The 26,120-nt window shown below is 51.1% G+C and overlaps 2 protein-coding genes across 3 annotated transcripts in view; one reads left to right on the forward strand and one right to left on the reverse strand.

The window, feature by feature from the left end:
- The first annotated feature begins 10,725 nt into the window (after positions 1 to 10,725).
- IL18BP (interleukin 18 binding protein) lies at positions 10,726 to 18,423 on the forward strand. Of its 2 annotated transcripts, none has more exons than XM_026725030.2 (6): positions 10,726 to 10,842; positions 12,333 to 12,395; positions 13,624 to 13,686; positions 14,697 to 14,826; positions 16,000 to 16,155; positions 17,330 to 18,423. In XM_026725030.2, coding segments are annotated over exons 1-6 (432 nt in total). In that variant the 5' UTR covers positions 10,726 to 10,823; the 3' UTR covers positions 17,331 to 18,423. The 2 variants fall into 2 exon arrangements, with proteins under 2 accessions (XP_026580815.2, XP_087792980.1); XM_087936854.1 differs by having other exon boundaries at positions 16,000 to 16,133; positions 17,330 to 17,601.
- A 4,804-nt stretch (positions 18,424 to 23,227) lies between these two features.
- The window catches only part of LOC113455108 (nuclear mitotic apparatus protein 1-like), a 7,892-nt gene continuing 4,999 nt past the window's right edge, over positions 23,228 to 26,120 (reverse strand). Inside the window, 5 exon segments of the mRNA XM_087937871.1 lie at positions 23,228 to 23,260; positions 23,638 to 23,712; positions 24,766 to 24,821; positions 24,824 to 24,926; positions 25,800 to 25,919. Coding sequence (XP_087793997.1) covers positions 23,228 to 23,260; positions 23,638 to 23,712; positions 24,766 to 24,821; positions 24,824 to 24,926; positions 25,800 to 25,919 — 387 coding nt within the window.

Below are 26,120 nucleotides of genomic sequence, written 5' to 3' on the forward strand. Positions count from 1 at the left end.
GCTCCTTCCTCTGCTGGAAATGCCCCAGAGCTAACCACTAGGCCTCCTGAAAGCAGAGACCATGCCTCGTTTTCTGACACGGTTGGGGGGGTCTGCTGGGCCTCCGCCCACCTGCCTTCCCGTCTTCCGAAGGAGGAGCCCCTTGCCCAGGACGGGATGGGGGCTCTGGGCAGGCAGGGAGGCCTTTTCTTAGGAAGCGGGGAGGGGGCTCCCCGGCCTCTGGGCTTCTCCCAAAGGGGTGGGAGCAGGACGCCCAGCAGGATCTGGACCAACGGGGGGTGGCAAGGCGTTGACAGGCACCCGCCTTGGTGTCCCTACGCCCCGGGAGGGCGGGAGCTGCCTGCCATCAACTCAGGGTGTATATAGGCATATCCATAAATTGGACGGGTGGAGGGAGGAATCGTTGAGTGGAGGGATGGGTGGATGGATACATAGATGGAGGGATGAACTGATGGAGGGATGAACTGATGGAGGGATGGATGGATGAACTGATGGAGGGAGAGATGGATGGAGGGATGGATGAATTGATGAATGGAGCGAGAGATGAACTGACGGAGAGAGGGATGAAATGATGATGGATGGATGAACTGAATGGATGGATAAACGGATAGAGGGATGGATGGATGAACTGATAATGGGTGGGTGGATGAACTGACGGGTGGATGTTCTCCTCAGCCTATAAACTCCCTAACACAACAACAAAGAGGCAGCCTCAGCTCCAGGCCAGCCCCCCCGAGAGCCCCTTCCCAAACAGCCCCAGAGGAAACCAGGAGATGCTTCGTCCAGGGAGTTGCTTTGGTTCTGACGGAATGGTGGGGAGTAGAAAGATTTGTGCTCCTTGCAGTCCTCTGGTTGTTAGCGCTCTCCCTGAGGAGTCCTTGAGGCCCCTTGGAGGTGTGTCGGTGCCCTCGGGGTCTCCTGAATCGGAGTGCAAATGGGTGTGGAGCCTTCTTGGAACTGCGGAAAGAAGGGAAAAGGTAGAAGTGAAGAAGCTTCCTGGATGAGAAGCGAAGTGTTTCCGAGAAGAAAAAGAAAATAAAAACAGGAAAATCTAGTTTCCTTTTGGGAAAAAAGCACCTGTCCTGGATGATTGAGAAACTCCCTAGAAATCTACCAGGGAAATGTTTTGTGGGAAAACCTCCAGGGAAGAGAAAGGGCTGTTTGTGACGCAGGATTATCAGATGGAGAGCGCGGCCGATGATCAACACACTCGCTGCAAGTGCGTTAAGAGCCGTCAAAGCACTATTTTAAAAAAAATTGCGGTTTGAACTTTAAAAAGATGAATTGGGTGGACTGTTTTCGGTAGAGTGGATGTGTCACTGCTCTTAGAAAATAACTCAAGTGGGGCGGAACATGTGAAGATGACTTCTCCAAAACGGAGGGAATGACAACACAACCGTGCGGTGAGCTGTTGTGAAACTGAAAGCGCCTGTGCTGCCTCGCTCCACCAAGCGAAGGGCATCCCCAGCTGAGAGGGAAGAGTCAGGGGTCTCGGCTGGGCAAGCTCCACCCAGGACCCTCCCCTGCCGAATCGCCCAACAGGCTCCCAGTTGCCCGAGCATGGATGGTCTCTCTCTCTCTCCTGGGGGCGCACCTCAGAAAAGATAACTTAGGCCTGGATTCCTCTAGGAGAGAGAAGTCAGAATGAGTGAGTTGGAAGGGGCCTCAAAGGTCTTCTAGTCCAACCCTCTGCCCAGGCAAATGATTATCCAATCTCTTCTTTAAAAACTCCAGTGAGGGAGCACCCACAACTTCTGGTGGCAAGCAGTGGATTCTATTTTATTTTTATTTATATATTTGATTTGTCAATCGCTTACAAGATGACAGGTATAAGTATAAACATGAGTAAGAATACAGAAAATAAGTAGGAATAAATGGAGACAATAGGACAGGGACAGGAGGCACGATGGTGCACTTATGCACGCCCCTGACAGGCCTCTTAGGAATGGGGTGAGGTCAATAGAGGTTAGTTTGAGGTTAAAGGAGTTTGCGGGGTTAGAGGTTGTAACAACAGAGTCAGGAAGTGCACTCCAGGCACTGACCACTCGGTTGCTGAAGTCGTACTTTCTGCAAAAGTTTGGAGCGGTTAACACTGAGTTTCTATCTGTTGCATGCTCTTGTATTGTTGCGGTTGAAGCTGAAGTAGTCATTGACTGGTAGGACATTATTGCAGATAATTTTGTGTACTATGCTTAAGTCCAACCGTAAGCGGCGTAGTTCAAGATTGTCCAAGCCCAAAATTTCAAGTCGGGTGATATGGGGTATTCTGTTGTGAGCAGAGGAGTGTTGTACTCTTCTCGTGAAATACTTCTGGACTCGCCCGATTGTATTAATGTCCGATATACAGTGCGGATTCCAGACAGGTGAGCTGTATTCGAGTATTGGTCTAGCAAAAGTTGGCAGTGCTGTTACAGGGAGCTCTGGTGCTTAGGTCATTTGATAGGAGAACTGCAAGGTCCTTGACAGAGTGAGGGTCATCAATGAGGTCATATCCACCTAGTTTGTATTTGCTGTACTGATTTTTTTTACCAATGTGTGGGACAGAGCATTTGTTGGTCGAGATTTGGAGTTGCCAGATGTTTGACCATTCAGACACATAATCAAGGTCACTTTGAAGAACAAGTAGCATTGTCAGTGGTGTTGAATAGTTTTACATCATCCGCAAAGAGGTCGCGGTTGCTGATAAGGTGATCGCAAAGGTCATTTATATAGAGTATAAAGAGTGTGGGTCCTAGAACGCTGCCATGGGGGACACCACGGTTGACTGGAGCAGGGTTTGATATACCGCTCCCTATTTTTACTATTTGTTGCCTGTTTGACAGGAACGCAGCAATCCACTTATGAAGGGATCCGGAAATGCCGTAAGAGTTTAGTTTTAACAGTAGTTTGTCATGGACCACTGAATCAAAAGGCTTTGCAGAAGTCTATGTAAATTGCGTCTATTGCTTTACCCCGGTCGAGTAGAGTAGTCCATATGTTTTTGCAGTGTAGGAGTTGTAGCAGGACAATTTTTTCCTGAAACCAAATTGTTTTGGGGAGAGTAGGTTGTTTGACGCTAAGTGGAGGGTGATGAATTGGTTAATGATTGATTCCATGACTTTGCACGTGACACAACACGGTGAGATTGGTCTGTAGTTTTCAACCAGGCTGGGGTCACCTTTTCTGAAGATAGGGATGACCGTAGCTAAGGACCATAGGTTCGGCAAGGAGCTGGTTCTGAATGATAAATCATATATAATGCTTAGGGATTCTGCTATGGCAGAGGAAAGCTTTTTTTAAGAAGTATGCACATAATCCATTTGGGGCCAATAGTTAGGGATGGTTTTAGATTACGTAGTGCCTTTTCTATGTTATCTTCTGTAAAGTCAATATGTAGTAGATCATTGCAGTTAGTTGTAGTAAGAACCAGGAAATGTGGGGCATGAACCATTGCTGTTTACAAAGACTGAGCTGAAGAATGTGTCGAAGAGGTTGGCCTTAACAGCTTTGTCACTGCAGTCTTTCCTATATGGTCCCTTTAGAGGTGGGATGGTTCTTGAGTCTTTAAGTTTGGTATTTACAAAATTGTAATTCTTCACTGTTAGGCATTCTCTACTTTAATTCCAGGTTGCTTCTCTCCTTGGTTAGTTTCCATCTGTTGCTTCTTGTCCTGCCTTTGGGTGCTTTGGAGAATAGCTAGACTTCCTCTTCTTTGGGGCAGCCCCTCAGATACTGGCAGACTGCTGCCTTCTTTTCCTTAAATTTGATGTACCCAATTCCTGCTGGGCTCATTTCTAGATGTTGTTTATTTCTATCTGCTGTTTAATGACCGGTGAGCCTGAGTGGCAGCCTTCCAGAAATCCTCATGCATTTTGGGTCTTAGTTTGGCCTAGGATGGTCTCCGTTTCCCAGTGGGAAGTATGGTTGAGTCTGTCCATGTGTTGGGCAATCAAGGAGTTTTCATGATGTCTTCTAACTGCTAGTTGGTGTTCATAAACGCTACTAGCACTGAGGCTCCCAAGTTAGATCATGAAACGTCTGCAAGACAACCACTGTGATGACCCAAAGGGGTGTGACACAAAAGCAACAAAGTCACAAAAGTAGGTAAAGTTCCTTTAATTCCTCCAACTTGGCCTCCAATGTCCAGTTATCTTCGGCTGGAGAAAAAACTCTCCCAAGAACAGTTTTGAAAGGGAAGAGATTCAGTCCAAACCCAAAGTCCATGTAAATTATAAATAAACACCAACACAAACCAAACTGCAGCAATGAACGAGGATAAGGAGTTGCAGACTTCAAAAGATAATGAAACACACACAGTTGGGAGGACACCAGAACCCAGATAAGACTTGATAAACAAAGATAATGCAGGCTTTGCTTCCAGCAAGGTGCTGTGCGCAAAGACCCTTTTTAAATCCTGTTTTCCCAGCTGCAGCTAATGAAGGGAATCAGGGCCCTTTCCTCTCCCATAAGCCACATTGCTCCCTTATCCGTTCCTCCTTGCGTGCCCTGGGATGAAGAGGGGGTGAGCCTGGGTCTTCCTCTGAACTCCTTCTCCTTTGTTCTACCTCTCCCTTGTTCTACCTCTCCCCTGCTCTGCCCAGCCGGACTGTGCCCTTCCCCAGTTTCCTTCACAGCCTCTGGAGCCAGACTCCCACTCCCTGTCAGATGCTCAACCTCCCCCTCAGAATCAGATTCCAACAGGAGCAGGACAACGACCAAGCTCAGAGAGCACCCCACAGTCCTCCCCCTCTCTGGCCATGGTTGTAAGTGAATCACTGTGGTTATTAAGTGAGTAACACGGTTGTAAAGTGAACCTGGCTTCCCCATTGACTTTGTTTGTCTGAATGACTCCCGGGGACACTGTCAGAAGTACATGCCAGTTGACAAGCCTCTGAATTTTGATCGCATGACCACGGGAGTGCTGCAATGGTCGTAAGTGTGAAAAACAGTGCCTGCTTAACTTCAAACAGTCACACCTCTCACGGATGCTTGAATTGGGGTCTTGCGCGTTGCAATGGGTTGGACTAGATGAACTTTGGGTCCCTTTCAACTCTACGATTCAGTGGTACTCAGAACAGCATCGATCCATTGGTTCTTAGAACAGAACGAGGTTTACCCAGATGATCCGTTTTCTTCTCATGTTTTACTTTTCAGCTTAAGAAGCAGCTTATTTAAGAAGAAGTGAGTAGGCAAAACAGCCTCCCGCCTGATCTGAGCAGAAATCAATTGACTCAAGAGGAAGAACACTTTGCACCTTTCCCCTCGCTATGCTAATACGAGGCATTCTCAGAATGAGTGACGCACGATAAATGTGCTCGTTTGGCTTTCGATGGGCCTGTTAAAGTGAGAATTCATTTTAAAAGAGGGCTAAGTCAACGGAAAAGAGTGCCTCAAAAATATTGTGGGTTTGTTTGACCTTTGCAGCACAGGTTATTGTCATAAAATTCTGCTGACCTGATCTCCAGATCACGGTTTCCATGAGCTCACGCTGACAAGTGTTATTTCTTGTAAGCCACCCCAGTCGTGTGAGAGTGAGGTGAGCAGCATATAAATTTAATAAAAGTAATAAATAAATATTTGGAGCTCTCTGAGCTGGGTGCTTTTCTTGCGGACGTTTCTTGACCCAACTAGGTAAACCCATCAATGCTATCATTATCATCATTAGTGCTGGTCACGTTCTCTAGTTGGGTCATAAAACGTTTGCAAGCAAACCACAAACTCAGAGAGCGCCTAAGGACAAATAAACCAAGACCCTGAGCAACCGAGATGATGAGGGGACTGGAGGCTAAAACATACGATGAACGGTTGCAGGACCTGGGCCTGGCTAGTCTAGGGAAGGGAAGGACCAGGGGAGACAGGAGAGCATCTTCCAATATTTGAGGGGCTGCCCCAAAGAAGAGGGAGTCAAACTATTCTCCAAAGCTCCTGAAGGCAGAAGCAACAGATGGAAACTCACTAAGGAGAGAAGCAACTTGGAATTAAGCAGGAATTTCCTGACAGGGAGGACAATTAATTAGTGGAACAGAAATTGTGAATGCTCCAGCACTGGAGGTTTTCAAGAACCGCCATTTGTCCAGGATGTAATAAGGTCTCCTGCATTGGACAAGATGACCTCAAAGCTCCCTTCCAGCTCTAGGAATCTATGACTCTATGAAATAGAGATTTCTCCTGCTGTGTTTTTCCCAGGGTGACTCAGTCCGGCCTCCTCCCCGGTCTTGAGCCATTTCTGAAACCAAAAGGAGAAGACCTGAAAAGAGAAGTCCAGTCGCTTTTGGAAAACGCAGGAACCGGTTCCTGGAAAGAAAACGGCGCCTTCGGTTGAAGTCACTGAGGCATCAGCAGGAGAACAGATCCATCTACTGAGAACCAGAGAAAAGGTAGAGACTCCCTTGCCAAGCCTTCTCTACCTGAAGAGCTGCGCTGCAGATATCCACTGGCGCTCTCTTGACTGCTACCTGGGGGTCATCTCGAGTTTGGCAGCCTGGAGATGCCATTTCTACCAGAAATCATCCTAACTGGGGTCCATCAGAAGGACTAAATGACACCCTTTACCTGCCCAATCCAAGCCAAACCATTTGAAGTCACAGCATGTTGTGGTTAGCCGGCAGCAGGTGCGGATGGCTGAGGAGAGCGAGGACTCAGGTGAGGGGCCAGGACCGTCAGGGAGTGGAGTGCGGCCTTCGGAGATTGTGGGGGCTGGCAGCAGCGATGAGGAGGTTCCCGAGGAGCCTGTGCCCAGTGCATGTTCATGTACATGCAGGGTTGCTTGCAGGAAAGAGCAGCTGCAACAGCACAGGCGACTCGGGAGTAAGGCTGCAAGGTAATGGCCTCTCCTTCAAGAAGATAAAACCCAGCTGTGAAACTAACCTTCTTTGCAGAAGGCAAAGACGTTCTGAAACTCAGCCTCGTGGACATTCCAGTATCCTGAGTTTCTACTTGAAGATTCTTGCATTGCAAATTATTTCTTGTCCGTTATCTTTTGACGAGTCTCACTGCTCAGTTTGCAAGGCTTGTGCTTATCACAGCTAATTATTTTGCAAAAAGCATTACAAGGTTTCTGTTCCTTTTGGATGGTGTTTGATTTGTCGGAAAAGAGTGTGGGTCAGAACACAGCAGCACTGGGAATAAAAATGACTTACAGCCAATCCTCACCCTGCAGCATCTCTATGGTCACGTGGACCCAATTTGGTTGCTTAGCAACTGACATGTATTTTAGGACAGTTCCAGCATCCTGGGGTGGGGGGTGGGGGGGGTCATGTAATCTCCCTTTGGGAACCTTCCCAGCCGGGTCCCAACATGTCAAGTCAAGGGAAGAATCTGGAGTTGTTTAATGACCACATGGTTCACTTAATAACCATGGCAGAAAGGATCGTAAAATCAGGCCTGATTCACTTAACAACTGTCCTGTTTAGCAATGGGACTTTGGGGCTTCTTGGGGTTGTAAGTGGAGGACGGCTTGTAATTCAGCCTCTGGGTTCAGCCCCCCACCCTTGGAAACAGCCCTGTTCCCAAAACAATAACCGCCTCTTTCTTTTGCCCTGGGGGGAGGATTTGCACCGGCAGCCTGGCGGGGGGGGGAGGGGTCATCCAAGAGACCTTGGCAACGAAGGGGAAGGGCCAGGAGTGCCTGCAGAAACAGGGACCCATCTCAGAAAAATCAGGATCAGAATTAAGCTGGAAAGGGACCTTGGAGCTCATCTAGTCCAACCCCCTTCTTGAGCAGAAGGCCCTGTCCCATTTCAGACAAATGGCTGCCCAGTCTCTTCTTAAAAACCTCCAGTGATGGAGCAGCCACACCTTTCTTGTGGCAAGCAGTTCCACTGCTTAATTGTCCTCATTGTCAGTAAATTCCTCCTTAGTTCCCGGTTGCTTCTCTCCTTGATGAGTTTCCACCCGTTGCTTCTTCTCCTGCCTCTTCTGGGGCTTTGGAGAATAAGGGGACCCCCTCCTCTTCTTCTTTGGGGCAGCCCCTCAAATACTGGAAGGCTGCTCCCCTGTCCCCCCCGGTCCTTCTTTTCGCTCGACTGGCTAGACCCAATTCCTGCAACCAGTTGTCTGTCTCCAGGCCTTTAATCTTCTTCGTTGCTCTTCTCTACATTTCCCCCCCAAAAAATCTCCACCTTTTTTCCTGTAATGCAATGAGCAAAAGTGGAGGTGAGAGGAGGAGGAGGAGGAGGAGGAAGAGGAGGGAGCCTCTTGGAGCCCTTCCAACCTTAATTTCTCCAGGTGCCAACCCAGCTGGCAGACTTTTTCCCCTCTGGTTTCTGGCAACGGGTGCCGTTCTGGAAAACCCAGCCGGGCCCTGTTCCCGCTGGCCTTGCGGCCCTTGGCGTTTCCCACCTGGCAGGAGGCCCGAAGGCTGGGAATCCAGTCCACCCACCCACCCACTCGCCCAGGGAAGTGAACAGGAACGAGCACAGGGTTGTGTTCCCGTCAGGCTCGGTCAGCTGCGATGGCGCCTGATGTGATGTGAATCAGACCGGAGTGTAATTGCACGGAGCGTAATTCCGTAAACTGGGGGTTGTTTCCGTGTTGGGGCACTGGGAGGACAAGGGGAAGGCCCTGAGCATTGCCTCAAAGAGGGCTAGAAACCCACCCAGGGGCAGCCTTGGAGTCGGGGTGGGGTGGGGGTGGGGGGTGGCATTTGGGCTGCTGGGTCAAATGTCCACCCTTCACCCAGACCCCTTTGCTTCATTGTCCTCCCTGTCAGGAAATTCCTCCTTAATTCCAGGTTGCTTCTCTCCTTGATGAGTTTCCATCGTTCCTTTCTGTCCTGCCTTCGGAGAACCCCTTCCTCTTCTTTGGGGCAGCCCCTCCCTCATGTCTCCCCTGGTCCTCTTCACTAGACAGGCCAGACCCAAATCCTGCAACCATTCTTCATATATTTTATCTCCCAGTCCCCTAATCCAGGGGTCTCCAACCTGGGCCCCTTTAAGCCTTGTGGACTTCAACCCCCAGAATTCCCCAGCCAGCCAGGAATGATAGAGTTGGAAGAGACCAGAAGGGCCATCTAAGTCAGGGGTCTCCAACCTGGGCCCCTTTAAGCCTTGTGGACTTCAACTCCCAGAATTCCCCAGCCAGCCAGGAATGATAGAGTTGGAAGAGACCAGAAGTGCTGGAACCAAGAGACAAGCAGCATTTAAAAGAGAAGGTAGATAAATTAGATAGAAGGTGAGGTGAGATAGATAGATAGATGATAGATAGATAGATAGAGATGATAGATAGATAGATAGATAGATAGATAGATAGATAGATAGATAGATGATTGATAGATGATTATATATATATATATATATATATATATATATATATATATATATATATATATATATATATATAACGTTGCCTAGATACTTCGAATCTTACGCGGAGAAAACCGAACAACCAAAGATCCACATATATATATATATATATATATATATATATATATATATATATATATATATATATATGCATAAGTATATGTATTCGTAGATTTTCACAGGTACAGGTATGTAGGTCTAGGTGTGTTCAGATTGTAAGATTAAGAGTATCTTGGAGACGTTTTGGCGAGGTCCCATTCGCCATCCTCAGGCTGGTGCTTTCGGCTTCGTGCCAGTGAAAGCAGTGCACCAAACAGCCAAGCCCCCCACCCAGTCAAGTCGCACCCCCACTGGCAGTTAAAAGGAAGAAGCAGCTGCAAGCTCACATTACTCTGCGAAGCACAAAGCCGAAGACACAAACCTGAAGATGATGAATGAGACTTCATTGAAACGTCGCCTAGATACTTCCAATTTTACACGGGAGAAAACCCGAATAACCAAAGATCCACATACAAATACCCGCAAAAACCTCCGAAAATAAATATATACATATATATATATACACACACACACACACACACACACACATATATATATATATATATACATATATATATATATATATACAGAGAGAGAGAGAGAGAGAGAGAGAGAGAGAGAGAATAAAGATGATAGATAGATAGATAGATAGATAGATAGATAGATAGATAGATAGATAGATAGATAGATAGATAGATAGATAATATATATATATATATATATATATTTCTGGGAGTTGAAGTCAGCCAGGGCTGTCAAATAACTGTGGAGCAGTATATAAATCTAAGGGCTATTTTGCTTGGCAACCGTCTGAATACAAAATGCCAGAGTTGGAAGAATCGTTGCAGGAACTGGGCCTGGCTAGTCTAGGGAAGAGAAAGACCAGGGGAGACAGGACAGCAGCCTCCCAATATTTGTGGGGCTGCCACAGAGAGGTGGAAGGGGTCAATGGAAGGGGTCAAGTGATTCTCCAAGGCAAACAAAGGCCAGACAAGGAACAACGGATGGAAACGGACCAAGCAGAGATTCAACCTGGAAATAAGGAGGAACTTTCTGACAGGGAGAACAGAACAGAAGTTGCCCTCGGAAATTGTGGGATGTTTCATCATCCCTGGAGGCTTTCAGGAAGAGACTGGACTGCCCCTCTGTCAGAAATGGTGTAGGCTCTCCTGCTTGGGCAGGGGGTTGGACTAGATGACCTGCAAGGTCCCTTCCAACTCTGATTTTCATCTGTTATCTGTTACCTTGCGGGTCATCTCGTCCAACCCCCACCCCCCTCGCAGGAGACCCTAGCCCATTTCTCCCAGGGCCCAGGACGGTCTCTTCGGAAGTCGGGGGGTCTGTCTGCTTTCCCCAAAGCTTGGGCTCCCCCCCCCCCCGGGCTGGGGCCGGGCTGCCGGCGGTATCGCTCGGTGGGCGGCTGAGTCAGCCTACAAGCCGCCTATAAAGCGCCGCTCTGCCTCCCGCCACACCAGCCCGCCCTGCCCGGAGGAAGGACGAGCCATGCCCCCTTCAGCGCCAGGTAAGCCCCGCCTCCGCCCGGCTCCCTCCCGCTTCGGCTTCCCCGCCCCGCGGAGGGGAGCCCGGCCTGGCAGCGCCCACCTGAGCCAGGTGCGCCGCTTCGGCTCCCGCCGGCCGGGCTCCCCGGAGCGCAGAAGCCGCCGACGGCGGGCTCAGCCCGGGACGCCCGGCAGCCTGGCAGGGGTGGGGGCTGCTCCGGGGGCTCTTCTGCGGCTCCGGAGCCGAGCCGGGGGGTCATCCGACGGGAAAGAGTGCAAGGGCGACGGGCGAGACTAGATGACCTTTAGGGCAGAGGAGCAAAAAGCCCTGAGCGGCCAGCTCGGGCGGGGCGGTCCCGAAAGGAGAGGGAGCGTTGCGCGTTTGGGGTAGGATTCCGGCCAAATTGTAGGGAGGAAGAGCCGCCTTGAGTCGCCAGGGAGACCAACCAAGGGATGGAAGGGCTTGCACCGTCGGTCAGAAAGGGTGTAGGATCCCCTGTTTGGGCAGGGGGTTGGACTAGATGATCTACATGGTCCCTTCCGACTCTGATTATCCGTTATCTGCCAATTGCGAGAATCAGCGGCAATATAAATTTCCTAAAATAAATAAAATAAATATAAGTGGTATGGACGGATGAGTTGAGTAGCTGAGCTGTTTATATATTGAATTTTATTACTTCCTTCTTCTTAAATTATTATGCAAGCTGTTTTGGGAAAACTTTTAAAACATCTGAGAGCGTGGGATCCTCAGTTCTCTCTTGAGCTGGGTTGTTTGCTGGCAGACATTTCACTACCCGACTGGGTAACATCCTCAGGATCGTGGAGTGTGAGAGAGTGTGTGTGCGTGTGCGTGTGCGCTCTGCTCCTTGTTTATATACCAGTGGTTTGCCCTGTCAGTTGTGGTGGGAGTGTGTAGCTTTTCTCCTTGGTGGTCCCTGGATTGGGATTTGCTTTTCTGCTTGATTGTTTGTCTGGGGTTAATCCCTGCTTATTGGGGTGTGAGATGCTGGAGACCCCGGGGTCTCCAAACTTAAGACTTGTGGACTTCAACTCCCAGAATTCCCCCTCCAGTCATGTTAGCTCGGGAATTCTGGGAGTTAAAGTCCACCAGTCTTAAACTTGCCAAGTTTGGAGAGCCTTGCTGTAGTAGACAATCTATTCGACTGTTTTCCTTCCTTTCTTGGCTTTTTTTAATGGACTCTCTTGAAGAAGAGAATGGATCTCCAGTGCAGCTTTACTGGGGATTTTATTCTTTTTAATTCAATTCTATATGTCCAACTCTATAGGTGAAGCAGAGGTGGGGAACCACGGCCCCTTTGGGACTTGTGGACTTCAGTTCTGGTTTCTCTTGCCTAAAACTTTGCAAAACTTTACACCACTGAATTTAATGGTCAAGGAGGTGCCGTTTCATTCCCCCCTCCCTTCCTGGGTTCAAGGACTGGGAAGGGACCCCTTGCTCCACTTCCCAAAGAAGCCAAGGGCCCCACTGACCGGTCCCCTCTTCTCTTTCCAGATGCCCGGCCCCTCGCTGGCTGCCTGCTGTTGGTTCTGCTTAGTGTCTCCCCCTCCGTCCAAGGTAGGGGCCACGGGGTGGCATTGCGCGCTGTATTGTTGGGATGGGTCTCACAGCCAGATGTTCAGGCGGCACCTGGCCTCTTTTTAGCACCCATCCGATCCTCCCCAAGGACCCCCTGTGATAGGCAGGTGTGGGTGTTTGAGGGTGGCAGGAGGTCGGCTCTTCCGAGTGAAGCTGCCTTCTGCAAGTGACCGGTGGGCGATTCTGTCAACGCTGATGGTGTTAGTCATGTTTCTGTTGGGTCAGTGGAAGCGCCACGGCCCACACCCTCACGAACCCCAAACCCTGATCTGTGGGGCGAGAGAGGGACCCGGGGAGGGGGGGGTGGAGGAGAGAGGGCAAGAAGGATCTCAGGTGGAAATAGAGGGAGGGTGCGGTGCGGGGGCGGTTCCATAACAGTAGGAGCAGAGTGCAAATCCTCCATCAGCCCAGCCCCTCCAGGCTTCTGCTGAGAGAAACACCTGGGACAGAAACGCTTCTCCCATGAAGTTGGTTAGTCAGGCAAGGCCCCCCCACCCCCTCCTCCAGATTCTGGTTTCCAGAGTCCCATTTTATTTTATTTTATTATGTTATTTTACTATTTATTTTATTATTTATTATTTTATTTTTATCATCGTATTATTTTATATTTTGTTTTATTGTTTTATATATTATTGTATTGTGTTTTATTATTTTATATTTTATTTTATTATTTATTATTTTATTTTTACTTTTATCATCTTATTATTTCATCTTATTATTTTATATATTATTGTATTGCATTTTATTATTTTATATTTTATTTTATTATTTTACTATTTGTTTTATTTTATTATTTATTATTTTATTTTTATTTTTATCATCTTATTATTTTATATTATTGTTTTATATATTATTGTATTGTATTTTACTATTTTATATTTTATTTTATTATTTTACTATTTGTTTTATTATTTAGTGTTATTTTTATTATCTTATTTTATCTTATTTTATTTTATATATTATTGTATTGTATTTATTATTTTTATGTTTTATTTTATTTTATTATTTTATATTTTATTGTATTTTTATTTTATTTTATTTTATTTATTTTATGATTACATTGATGGACCGCCCGTTGCAGACCTCATGCACAGAGATGACCGGAGGGCCCCCCCTCCTCCTCCAAAGACCCCCGGGAGGGGAACTGGGGCTGGGTGTGCAGCTGTTGCCCCCCTGCCCGCCCCCAACCCACCCACTCTCTTTTCAGCTCCAGCGGCAAAGAAGGAGGAGTCGCAAATCACCTCCATTCTGCAACCCCAGGTCTCCATCGGTAGGTCCCGCCAGGTATCTGGAAAAGGGGGCGGAGGCATCGGGGGTGGGTGGGAGCGGATGAGTTTAAGCCTGAAGAAGCTCCGGGTAGCCCTCGATGTACAACAGTCCATTTAGTGACCCTTCTAAGTTATAACGGCCCTGAAAAAAGTGATTTAGGACCCCTAAGGTTCACGGGATCAAAACTCAGGCACTTGCCAGCTGACTCACACTTATGACGGTTGCATTGCCTTGGGGGCTGCCTTGCCTTGATCCCCTTTTGCGACCTTCTGACGAGCGAAGGCAGATTCGCTTAACGACTGTGTCACTCACTTATCAACTGCAATGCTTCACTTAACGCCTGTGGCAAGAAAGGTCACAAAATGGGGGCAAAACTGGCTTATAACAAATGTCTCACTGAACAACAGGGCTCAATGGTGGTCCTAAGTCAAGGACTACCTGTGCAGGGAGATCCATGGGAAGCCACTTAGTGGTGTGGTTGGGAGAACATCCATGGCAGGGATTGTGGGGGGCAGGAAATCTGCGCCCCCTTCTCTCTATAGGGCAGGGGTCTCCAAACTTGGCAAGTTTGTGGACTTCAACTCCCAGAATTCCTTCTCCAGTCATGTTAGCTCAGGAAGACTCTTGGAATAGACAGGCAGACAGACAGACAGACAGACACGAATAAATAAATATGGATGGATAGATGATAGATAGATAGATATGATAGGTAGATAGATAGATAGGTATGGTAGGTAGGTAGATGGAAGATGGATGGATGGATGATAGATGATAGATAGATAGATGATGGATTAGATCAGGAGCCTTTAAACTTGGCAGCTTTAAGACTTGTGGACTTCACCTCCCAGAATTCCTCCTCCAGCCATGGTAGCTGAGGAATTCTGGGAGCTGAAGTCCACAAATCTTAAACTTGCCACCTTTGAAGACCCCTGTTCTCGGGGGAGGAGGCCAAGGGGGCACCTGCCATTCCTCAGCGGGGAACAATATTTCGCTTTTCCTTGTGGCTCTCAGGGCAGAAGTTCGGGGTGCCCTGCGTGGGCACCACCATCTACCCGGAGAGTGGCATCATGTACTGGCTGGCGAATGGCACTTTTGTAGACCAGCTGTACCCAAACGGGACGGTGAAGGAGGAAGCCACCATGTGAGTAGGGGGGATACGCTTTTCCCAAGCGGGAGGGGCAGGATTTGTCTCAGGTTAAACTTTGACTTAGGAAAAAGGAAAAACGCCTTTGGAACAAGGTGCCCGCACCTCTTTTATAAAGCCTCGGTATTAATGCCACACCTGGAAGACGGTGTCCAGGTTTGGTCACCACGCTACAAAAAGGATGTCGAGGCTTTGGAAAAAGTTCAGAGAAGAGCAACTGAGGCGATTCAAGGCCTGAACATTTGCGGGAATTGGGTAGGTCTAGTTTAATGAAAGGGACTTAGCGGGGGACATGATGGCAGAGTCTTCCAGGATTTGAGGGGTTGCCCCAAAGAAGAGGCAGTCTAGCTCTTCTCCAAAGCCCCAGAAGAGGCAGGAGGAGAAGCAACGGATGGAAACCGATCGAGGAGAGAAGCAACCTGGAACTAAAGAGAAACGACTTAACAGTGAGGGCAATGAACCAGTGGAACTGCCTGCCACCAGAAGTTGTGGCTGCTCCATCACTGGAGCTTTCAAGAAGAGATTGGACAGTCGCTTGTCTGAAATGGGATAGTCTCCTGCTTGAGCAGGGGGTTGGACTAGAAGACCTCCAAGGTCCCTTCCAACGCTGTTATTCTGATTCCGAAATCCAGAACCTTCGTGGGGAAAGAAAGCGGGAGAAAGGGGGGAAGATCTGGGCCTAGCACTTCTGGAGGGAGCCAAGGACCAGGCAAGGGGGCTGGGTGGCCAGTTGGGACCCAGGGAGGAAGCCACTCCGGCCAAGAGGTCCGGTTCCCCGGAGGGTTTGTGCTGGCTGTCTCCTCCTCCTCCTCTTCCTTCCTTCCTCCTCTTCTTCTTCCTTCTGCTCCTTCCTTCCTTCCTTCCTCCTCCTCTTCTTCCTTCCTTCCTTCCTTCCTCCTCCTTCCTTCCTTCCTTCCTCCTCCTCCTCCTCCCCTCTTCTTCCTTCCTCCTCCTCCTCCTCCTTCCTTCCTTCCTCCTCCTCCTCCTTCCTTCTTCCTTCCTCCTCCTCTCCTTCCTTCCTCCTTCTCTTCTTCTTCCTTCTCCTCCCCTTCTTCCTTCCTTCTTTCCTTCCTTCCTTCTTCTTCCTCCTTCCTCTCCTTCCTTCCTTCCTTCCTTCCTTCCTTCCTTCCTTCCTCCTCCTCCAGCTTCTCTTCTGCTCCTTGTCCACAGGGAGAAAGGTGACGTTCTGACCCGGGAGCTGATCTTCTTCCAGTTGACGGCGCGGGACGTCAACACCAGATTCGACTGCTTCATGGTTGACCCCTCTGGCGTATTTCAGAAGACCATCAAGTGGCACCTCAAGGGTCAGAAGTTGAGCTCCCCATGGTTCGTTCACCTGGGGGTGGGATCTGAAGGTTGAGGATCCTATAGGGAATCTGGTTTGGGGCCAATCCATTGACCCCACACATGGGCCCCCCAAAAGCAAACAGTGCCAGTACAAGGGGGCTCTGAAGGCCCAGATTCCCTGACCTGGATGGTGGGACCCCATTTTGCTCCTTCCATGAATTGAGCCTCTGGACCTTCCCCAGGGACCAAGGCTTCTTCCCTCCGAGAAGGTGGCATGTGAGACCCAGGACCCCCAGGACTGGAGGGCACAGAGGCACCCAACGTCGGACGATGACCCCAGGGCCCTAGCACAGTTATAGAATCCCTCCTCCCCGGTTTCTCTTTAAGCGACTCCTGCCCTCTCGCTTGGATTCCAGCGTCCGCTAAAACGTTGGTCGCTCCGGGTTGACCTGTGGGGTCCCTGGCGCTGTCTGAGCTGGGTGGCTTTCTTGCAGACGTTTCATGACCCAACTAGGGAACGTTATCGGTGTTCGAAGGGGAGGTGGACTGTGGGGTCCTTGGTGCTGAGCTTGTCTTTTTGTAGACATTTCATTACCAAACTGGCTAACGTCATCAGTGCCGGAAGGGAATGGGGTTTGCAGAAATGAGGAGGAGGAGGAGGAGGAGGAGGAGGACAACGGCCACGTGGTCCTTGGTGCTCTCTGAGCTTGGCTGTTTTCTGCAGACATTTCATGACCCAACTAGGGAGCAACGTCAGTGCTAGGAGGGAAGGGAGTTTGCTCTGTTTATACACAAGTGGTTTGGTTGGTGGGCCCCCCTGTGCCGAGAGACCACCAAGGACCACATTCCAGCATCCCTTTTGAGGTTGACCAGCAGGCCTTTTCTCCCCGAGGGCCGATGCGAGAGCTCAGGGCCGGACGTCTTGAACTGAGATTCAAGAGAGCAAAATCTATGTTGTGGCATCTCTGCTCTCTCAGGCCCTTCTGGGAACTCGGGCTCGTGACTTGAACCCGGGCCCACTCTTCCCCAGAGGAAAAGCATGCAGGGAAGTCCACCTGCCCCGCCAGCCCTGCCTGGCTGCCCCCCCTTGCTTTGACGGATGAGCCTCCCTCGGCTCTGGGCTGCTTTGGGGGCCCCACCTGGACCTCTGTCCATCTCGGTTGCCCCAGTCCTCTGCTGGAGTCGACCCTCGTGTTGTTTCTCTCTCCATCAGAACGCAACTGGACACGTCTTCACAGCTCCCCGAGAACTAGCAAGGCCAGGAATGGGGTCACCAGCGGCTGCAATCAAGTAGACCGCGACCATGATGGCACCAATTCCACCCACCCATTTTTAAGAGGCTAAAGGTCAAGGAGTGGACACAGCATGGATGGACACTTGATTCAGTTTTGCATCTGTCTGATCTTTCCTCCAAGGATCCAGGAACTGAGGAATCTGCCGATCTAAATCCTCATTTGCTTATTACACCAGGGGGTCTCAATATAGGGCGACTTGAAAACTTGCGGACTTCAACTTTAATTCTGGGAGTTGGTCCACAAGTCTTAAAAGTCACCCTATTTGGAGGCCCCCCGGCTTAGAAATTGGGGGATAACGCTCATCTAAACAAAAAGGCGAGCAAAAATGGTTATCGGGAAGATTTTAAACGGAGGATCCTCATGCTCAACGCAGAACCCCTGGGCACCAAACCAAAGGCTCCCACAACCCATTATTCCCCGAACCCCCGATTTGTGTATTTGTAGGAGTGTATTTTGCAGCAACCGTGGACGAAGAGTAAATAACCAGGCTGAGAAGCCCTCAGCCCCATTGTCGCCCACTCTCTTAATCCTGGGTTTTTGTAGAGGGTTTTTTTTTGAATTTTTTAAAAAAATTTGCAGTGTTTGGATATCATTTTTAGTGATTTTTCTACTTGACTTTTTGGAATCCGTAAGTTGCCCAAAGATGCCTTTATGTGGGTAGACGGACGGCATAATTTTTTTTTAAATTGTTAAGCAAACGGCCAGGATGAAGGTGCGGCTGAGCTGGGAGGACCAGATTCCTGGAAACCCTGCAGAAGGTTCAACCCCTGAGATGTTTGTCTTGGCTTGTAGCGAAACACGATTTAATCCTGCTGCCCAAAAGATCTGGACTGGCAACCCTGTTTTTAATGCAAAGAAAGAAAAGTTATGGAGACCTGAAAAGCCCAGATTGTAAAGGGAGAAAGTTCTCCATCCGTTTCTGTAAAAATCTTTCCTCTCCAACCGATAAAAACTTAAAATTCCCCGGCTGCTTTTCACCCCCACCGATTAAAAACCAGAATTCTAAGTGCCACCATGTTTGTTGTCCTTCCTTGCTAGAGAATTCCATGCTAGGAATTGTTTTTCCCCAAAATTGGGAATCAGCTGCGATTTCTTAGCAACTTTTAGCATTTCCTGGAGCAAAGGGGTTTTCTGCAGCCCTTCCCCAGGAAGTCCTCGACTTACAACAGTTCACTTAGTGGCCATTTAGAATTACGGCACTGAAAAAAAGGGGGCTTAGGACTGTTTTTCACACTTATGGTTGTTGCACCATCCCCCCCCCCCCTCCCGGGCCACCTGATCTTCGAAATTCAGACCCTTGCCACTGAGTCATACCTCCGACGGTCACGGTGATCCCCTTTTGCGACCTTCTGACAAGCAAACAGGGGAGCCAAAGTGGCTTCAAAAACTAGTTTAATAATGGTAGTGACTCATTGAATAACTGCAGCAAGACAGGTCGTAAAACAGGGCAAAAATTCACTTAGCGAAGGTCTCCCGGGAGAAACCCTCTGCCCATCCATGTTCCTCTGGGCTCCTTCCCAGGGGGGTCTCTGGGGTGACTCTGGGGTGACCCCCGGGGGCTTGAAGAAATCTTTACAGGTGGTCCTTGACATTCGGTCAGCGAGAAGCCTGCCTGTTGCTGTTAAGAGTCGTAAAACAAGTCAGTCATGTCATGGATGTAATTTTGCGGCAGAAGTCTCCAAACATGGCCACTTCAAGACTGGCGGACTTCAACTCCCAGAATTCCCCAGATATAATTGCTTCCTGTTTCTCTCGATCATAGCTGGCTAGAGAATTCTGGGAGTTGAAGTCCACCAGTCTTAAAGAGGCCAAGTTTGGACTTCTGGGTTAGAATGGAGGAAATGTGTGTTTTGGGCTCCTCTAACAACGCCGAGATCATCTCGGTGGGACCCTTACGATGGGAAGGCCCACTTCCCCCACGTCCAGAGAGAAACAGGAAACAAATATGGCTGGGGGATTCTGGGAGTTGAAGTCCACAAAGCTTAACAATTGCAGAAACACTGGCTTAGAGAGCAGAAGTGTGAAGTGTGGTGGCTTTTGGTTGTTGAAATGCAGTGGTTTCCAAATGTGACCGCTTTAAGACCGGTGGACTTCAACTCCCAGAATCCCCCAGCCATCATTGCTTCCTGTTTCTCTCAATCCTAACTGGCTGGAGAATTCTGGGAGTTGAAGTCCACCGGTCTTAAAGGGGCCACATTTGGGGAGCTCTGTTTTACGGGGTTCTTTTGAAGAGCGGTCACAAGTGTGAACCCAGCGTTCGCCAGGGCTGCTATTTGGCCCAAGACTCAAATCAAATCCTGTTTTTTGGAAAAACGGTCACAAATCTGCGTCATATGACTGCGGGATGCTGCAAGCAGTTCGGACGACAGGGGCAGGGGGACCGTAGGAACTTCGAACTCGGTCGCAAGTCCCACTTTTCAGGCAGGTCGCAAGTCGGGGACTACCCGTATCACGTAACCTTCCACAGTATGTGCGCTAAAAGGCTTCCCCCAGAATTTTCTCCCAGGAAAAGGCACTTCGGTAAGTTGCTGTAAGTCCACTGACTTCTCGAGCGCATCTCAGCTGGCCCTCTCAGTGCTGGTGAGCGATGCGGTCTCTTGGGCACCCAGAAGTCAAAGGGAGACCCCGGGGGTCTCTTGGCAGGCCTTAGAGGAGGGGAGCCACCAAGAAGTGGCCCCTTCACCAAGGCCACCCCCCAAGAAGGCCTTGAAGCCGGTGAAGCCAGGCTGGCTTTCTTAATTTCTTTCTTAACCTTCTTAAATAAGCTTCGTTAGTATCTCTTAGTTCCTTAACTAACCTAGTCGAGGTTCCTGGGGGCGCTTCTGAGCCTGTCAATCAAGATCAACCAACCAACGGAAGAGGAAGTTGCCTTCGGAAGTTTCCAGAAGAGACCGGGCTGCCCTCTGTCAGAAATGGTGCAGGGTCTCCTGCTTGGGTGGGGAGGTTGGACTAGATGACCTCCTCGGTCCCTTTCAGCTGTTATTGTGTTATTATTCCGTTATTCAAAAGTTGTGGGAGCTTCATCCCTGGAAGCTTTCAAGAAGAGACGGGACAGCCCTCTGTCAGAAACGGTGCAGGGTTTCCTGCTTCAATGGGGGGGGTTGGACTAGATGACCTACAAGGTCCCTTCCAGCTCTATTTATTAATCTGTTAAAACGTCTGTGGATTTCAGCTCCCAGAATCCCTCAGCCGGCTTTGCTGACTAGGGAATTCTGGGAATTGAAGTCTTAAAAATGGCTGAAGTTGGACACCCTGCGGTAAAGGAAGAATTTTATTCCCCCTTATTTTTGGTCCATTCTTTTATCCATTCTTGTTTGCTTATGATTAACGATTGTAACTATGATTTATGAGGTAGGACCTACGACTTGCTGTACTTGCCGTGAGCTTCTGCACCGGAGACCAATCCCTTGCGTGTCCAACCCCCCGTGGCCAGTAAAGAATCCTAATTTCTCTTCTTTCTCTTCCTATTTTGTTTGTCTGTATTCCCTGCCGGTCTACTCTAAACTCTGCGCCATTGGAGGGATCCTAAACGTGCTCAATCCGAGGCCTTTTTTTTGGCTGCAGCTTCGATTTCACCTGCAGGAGCCTCTGCTCCTCTTCGGCGAGACCCCCGAGACGTCCTGGAGAGGGTCGGCAGAAGACGGCACTTTGCACGAGCGCAGGGGAACGTTGTTAGGAATAACATAGGTTACCTAACGTAGTTTGGGTAAAATAATATATATAAACTATGATTGTAAGTTTAAGTGTGTGTCACTTTAAAACTGCAAAGCATGTAATTTTGGGTGCGGTGTGAAACCACCATAAGAGGGAGCAAGAGAACCTGATTGATTGCTGACAATTACTGGATTGCATGGATTGATGGTTTGTTAACTGCGTGTTTCCCCTACTACTGAGTTGCTGAAGGAAGAGAGGAGTTTTGAGTTCTTCATATCTCTACTGCAAGGAGATATATTACTGGACTGATATTTGTAAGTTTACTGACCTCTCTTTTTCGACACTGGAATTTGCAACTGAATAATCCCTGGACGGACTGAACTAGTGAATGATATATGGACTGTTTGACTATGCTATAACTCTTACTGGAATAAACTATTTAACTAGCACTGTGTATCTGTTTTACTGAGTGTAAACTACAAAAACGTTTATCTCACATATTTTGCCTGCCTGCCTGACTGCCGTGCAGATTCTGCTAGGGTGGATCCCTAACAAATGTGCTCCTTGGCCAGGCAGACGCGGCAGGCAGCCCTCCTGCCCGGCCTTACGCCGCGGGTCAGCCCCTGGCCGGAGCCCCCGACACGATTACGAGGCTGAAAGTCGTGTCCCCCCCCTCCCCGAAATAGTCCTGACGGGGTCCCGACCTCTAAGTAGGCAGGGAGAGGCTCCCCGCAAAGCCACACGCCGAGCCCCCTTGGGAGAAAAATACCATTTATTTACAAGTAGAAACAGTATTTAAAATGACACATTTCCTGCTAAGGTCTCTACAAGGGTTGCAAGCCGGGGACGACCCCCAGGTGGTGCCTCTGCCCCCCCGGTCCCTCCGTCAGGGTCTCCCTCTCACCGTCCGGTTGGGGGGTCTCCGGCTGAGAGCCGAGGGCCGGGACTGTTGTCCCCCCCCAGACCCAGCCAGCCCTGGGCAGCCCCACGACTTCTGGGCACTGACCCGGGCCTGGCGCAGGAGCAAGCCCCCTCCACCCTTGTGCCACCCAGCCACCCCCCCTCCTCCTCACCCTGACCGCCTACCTGCTCCAGGTGAGTTTCTGGCACCCCTGGAAGCCTCCCGGCCCCCACCCAGGCTCTACGGATTGCGATACAGAAGCAAGAGCGCTAAGTGAAGCCGTGTGACAGTAAGAGAGGTGTGTGCCCAAGCTGTCCCCCCCCCCTTCCCAAAAGAATCGGCAGAGCCCCCTCCCCCTCCTCTGCCGGGTGCCCCGGGAGGCCCAAGGGGAGGAAGCAGGAGTGCAAGGGAGCAGCCCCCCCTCCCCCCCCTTGGACAAAGGCCGAGCCCCCCCACCAGGACCAGGAACCCAGAAGACTGCGAGGGAGGGAGGGGGGGGCACTGGCAGGAGACCCCCCCCACCAGAAACAAAAAGGGCCTTGGGACGGCAACTGCAGGGGCCCCCCAAGGAGTGTGGGGAGGGAAGGGAGGAAGAGGAAGGCAGGAAGGGGAAGGAGAAGAGGAGGACAGGAAGGAAAGGAAAAAGGAATGGAAAAAGGAAAGAAAAAACGAAAGGGAAGGAAAAGAAGGAATGGAAAAAGGGAAAAAAAAGAAAGGGAAAGAGGGAAGGAAAGAAGGAAAGGAAAAGGAAGGAAAAAGAAAAAAAAAAGAAAGGAAAAAGGAAAGGAAAAGAAGAAAAAAAGAAAGGAATGGAAAAGGGAAAGGAAAGAATGGGAAAGGGAAGGAAAGGAAAGGAAAAAGGAAAGAAAAAGGAAAAAGGAAAAAAAGAAAGGAAAAAGGGAAAGGGAAGGAAAAGAAGGAAAGGAAAAAGGAAAAGAAAAAGGAAAGGAAGATTAAGAAAGGAGGAGGAGCGCAGAGGGGGAGGGGGAAGGGAGAAGAAGGGAATAAACGGAGGAGGAGGAGGAGGAGGAGGAGGGGAGGGGAAGGAAGGCACCTAGACTCACAGAGGCTGTGGGGGAGGCTCCCCCTGCTCCCCCAGGCTGGGGCGGGGAGGGGGGAGGAGGAGGCCGAGGCAGGGGGGCGCAGGGGCTGGCAGCGGCGGCAGAGGGGCAGCGGCCCCTCCTCCCTTCCCTCCTCCCTTCCCTCCGGGAGGAGAGATCGGACACGGTGGAACCGGAACCGGCAGCCGACCCGAAGGGCGCTAGGCCTTCCCCTTCTGGGACTTGGAGCTGGTCTGCAGGAGAGAAGAGAGACAGGGGGCAGTTGGGGGCTGGCAGGGGGGAGGGGAGGGAGGGGCCCAGAACCCTGGGGGGGGAGGAGAAGGAATCCTCCTGCTCAAACCTCCCCAAGCCCCCCACCCTTTCCCCCAAAAGACCCCCGTTGGGAGCAGCACAAAGGCAGGGAAGCGGCTGGTGCCAGCAAATCAGCCGACAGGTATCAGGAGAGTGTGAGATACTCTCACACACACACACACACACACACACCTGTGTGCACAACCCCCACACCCACAGACACCCCCACACCCTCGGGTGCCTCTATCCAGAAACCACGTGGGAGGGGAGGGGAAAGGGAGAGAGGAAGCCCCCCTCCGTGTGAATCCTCTCCCCCTACATCAGGCAGGAAAGGCCGCATGCAACCCTGCAGAGCGGGCCAGTGGCGCACTTGCCTGGTGTGGCCGCCCGAGACCTGCGGAAGCAAAGGACGCTCAGAAGGAGCCCGTCTGGGGAGGGGAGGGGAGGGGGACGGGGAGGGGAGGGCTCCATGCCACCCTCCCGCCTTGGGCAGCTGAGAGGAGGAGGAGGAGGAGGAAGAGGAGAAGGCAGCTAACCCGGTTTGGGGCTGGGGGGGGGCTTTGTGGCCCCCCCTTGGTGGTGGGCTAAGGGGTTGGCTGTCCCCCAGCCCCATCCAGGTCCTTCTCCACCCCGACAGAGGCGCCTCCTCCCCTCCCTTTGCTTTCAGGAGAGAGAGTCCTCGACTTACGACTCTAAATAGGGGTATTTAAGCAGCTCGCCCTGCGAACCGAGAGACTTTGTGGCGTCATCCTCCCAGAGGCCACGAAGCGAAGCCGTGGCTCCCCAGGGACGGTCGATACGTTCTGGTTTATGGCCAAAACAAAAACAATAAATAAATGGGATAAATGACGGTCCCGGGACCGCGGCAGGTTGGAAACGGTCCTCCGTGCGGACGGGATGCAGCGAGTGCGAAATACAGCCACAGCCCTGAGGCTTCTATTCCGCTTCACGGTGCTTTTCCAGCCCTCTCTGAGCGGTTCGGAGTCAGCCTCTTTGTCCCCGACAACGGGGGTCCTCACTTGACCCCCCCCTCGCAAGGACGGAGGGCTGAGGCTGGATCTGGAGCCTGGGGAGAATCGAACTGCTGGCAGGCAGCAGCCGGAGCCTGCAGCGCTGCTCTCTGGCCACCCTGGCGCACGATATGGCCGCAGGGTCTCTGGGCCGGCTGAAGCATCGTAAACTTGGAATCTGGGTCCCAAGAGCCTCCAGGGAGTCCGCCATAACTTGGAGCGGTTGGTAAGGGAACGGTCGTAAGTCGAGGACTACCTGGATTAAGGTCCCATCCACACACACACAGCCCCCCCCTCCCAAACGGGCCTCGGAAGAACCTCCAGCGGAAAGGACCTTCCGCTCAGATCTGGGGACCGGGTCCTGGGGGGAGGGGGTCGGGGGGCTGCCGCAAGGGCACCAGCCGGGGTCCTCCCTCCTCCCTCCCCCCCCCGCTTACCTTGCCCTTCGAAGTCGGAGCGTTCCTTGGAGACCTCCGGCTGCTGCTCCGGGGGAACTTTTGGGGGTCACCTTGCGATTGGCCCCACGGCGCAAGAGGCTGTTCCCCAGTTTCTTCGGGGTGTTCAGGATGCTGAAGGCCAGAGACTGGCGCCTCTCCGACTGCGGGGGGAGGAGGGGGAGACAAAGGGGTTTCAGGTTGGAGGAGGGGAGGAGGGCGACAAGGGGAGGGGGAGGAGGAGGAGGAGGAGGGGGAGGAGGAGGAAAGGAGGAGGAGGAGGAGGAAGAGGAAAGGAGGAGGAGGGGGAGGAGGAGGAGGAAGGAAGGGGATGAAAGGAAGAGGATGAAGAGGAGGGGATGAAAGGAGGAGGAGAAGGAGGAGGAAAGGAGGAGGAAGAGGAAGAGGAGGGGGAGGAGGAGAAGGAGGAGGAAAGGAGGAGGAAGAGGAGGGGATGAAAGGAGGAGGAGGAGAAGAAAGAAGAGGAGGTGAGGAAAGGAGGAAGAGGAAGAGGAGGAGGTGAGGAAAGGAGGAGGATGAGGAAGATGAGGGGAGGAAAGGAGGAGGAAGAGGAAGAGGAGGGGGAGGAAAAGAGGAGGAAGAGGAAGAGGAGGGGGGAGAAAGGAGGAGGAAGTGGAGGGGAGGAAAGGAGGAGGCGGAAGAAAGGAAGAGGAAGAGGAGGAAAGGGTGGGAAGAAAGGAGGAAGGAAGGAGGAGGAAAGGAGGAGGAAGAGGAAGAGAAGGAGGAGGAAAGGAGGAGGAAGAGGAGGGGAAGGAGGAAGAGGAAGAGGAGGAAAGGAGTTGGAGGAAAGGAGAAGGAGGAGGAAAGGAGGAGGAAGAGGAGGGGATGAAAGGAGGAAAGGAGGAAAAGGAAGAGGGGGGGAGGGGGCAACGGAGTTAACGCTCTTGGCACGCAGGGCCGGCTGGGGAGTTCTGGGAGTTGAAGTCCACACGCCTCAAAAGTCACCCAATGTGCGGGGGCGTCCCTGCCCTAAGTAGCCCGGGGTCCCCTGGTTGACACCCCCGGGAGCCCCTCACCTGCTTGTCTGCTGGCTGGCCCCTCCTCTTCTTGTCCCCCGGGGGCCCCTCCTGCTTGCGCTCCTCGCTCCTCCCCTTGGGGGTCTGGGGCCGGGGGAAGCAGGTGGAGGATTTCTTGGCCTGCGAAAGGAAGGCGGGGGGGGGGGGGGTGGAAGAGGGGGATTTCCACAGCTTCAGCCAAGGAGACCGGCCTCCCTCCCCTCCCTGGAGTGACAGAGCTGGAGAGGGGCCCCAGAGGCCACCTAGTCCAGCCCCTGCTCCAGCCAGAGACCCCCGGTCCATTCTGGACCAAGGGCCGCCCCGTCCTTCCTTAAAAGCCCC

Source organism: Pseudonaja textilis, chromosome 7 (assembly GCF_049901715.1).
Source record: "Pseudonaja textilis isolate UNSWEBS1 chromosome 7, rPseTex1.2, whole genome shotgun sequence".
NCBI lineage: Eukaryota > Metazoa > Chordata > Lepidosauria > Squamata > Elapidae > Pseudonaja > Pseudonaja textilis.

Bases quoted from the DNA above. Each gene is read 5' to 3' on its own strand.
- IL18BP (XM_087936854.1), top strand. The intron at 12,396-13,623 runs GTAGGGGCCACG...CTCTCTTTTCAG, and splicing joins TGTCTCCCCCTCCGTCCAAG to CTCCAGCGGCAAAGAAGGAG. The intron at 14,827-15,999 runs GTGAGTAGGGGG...CCTTGTCCACAG, and splicing joins GTGAAGGAGGAAGCCACCAT to GGAGAAAGGTGACGTTCTGA.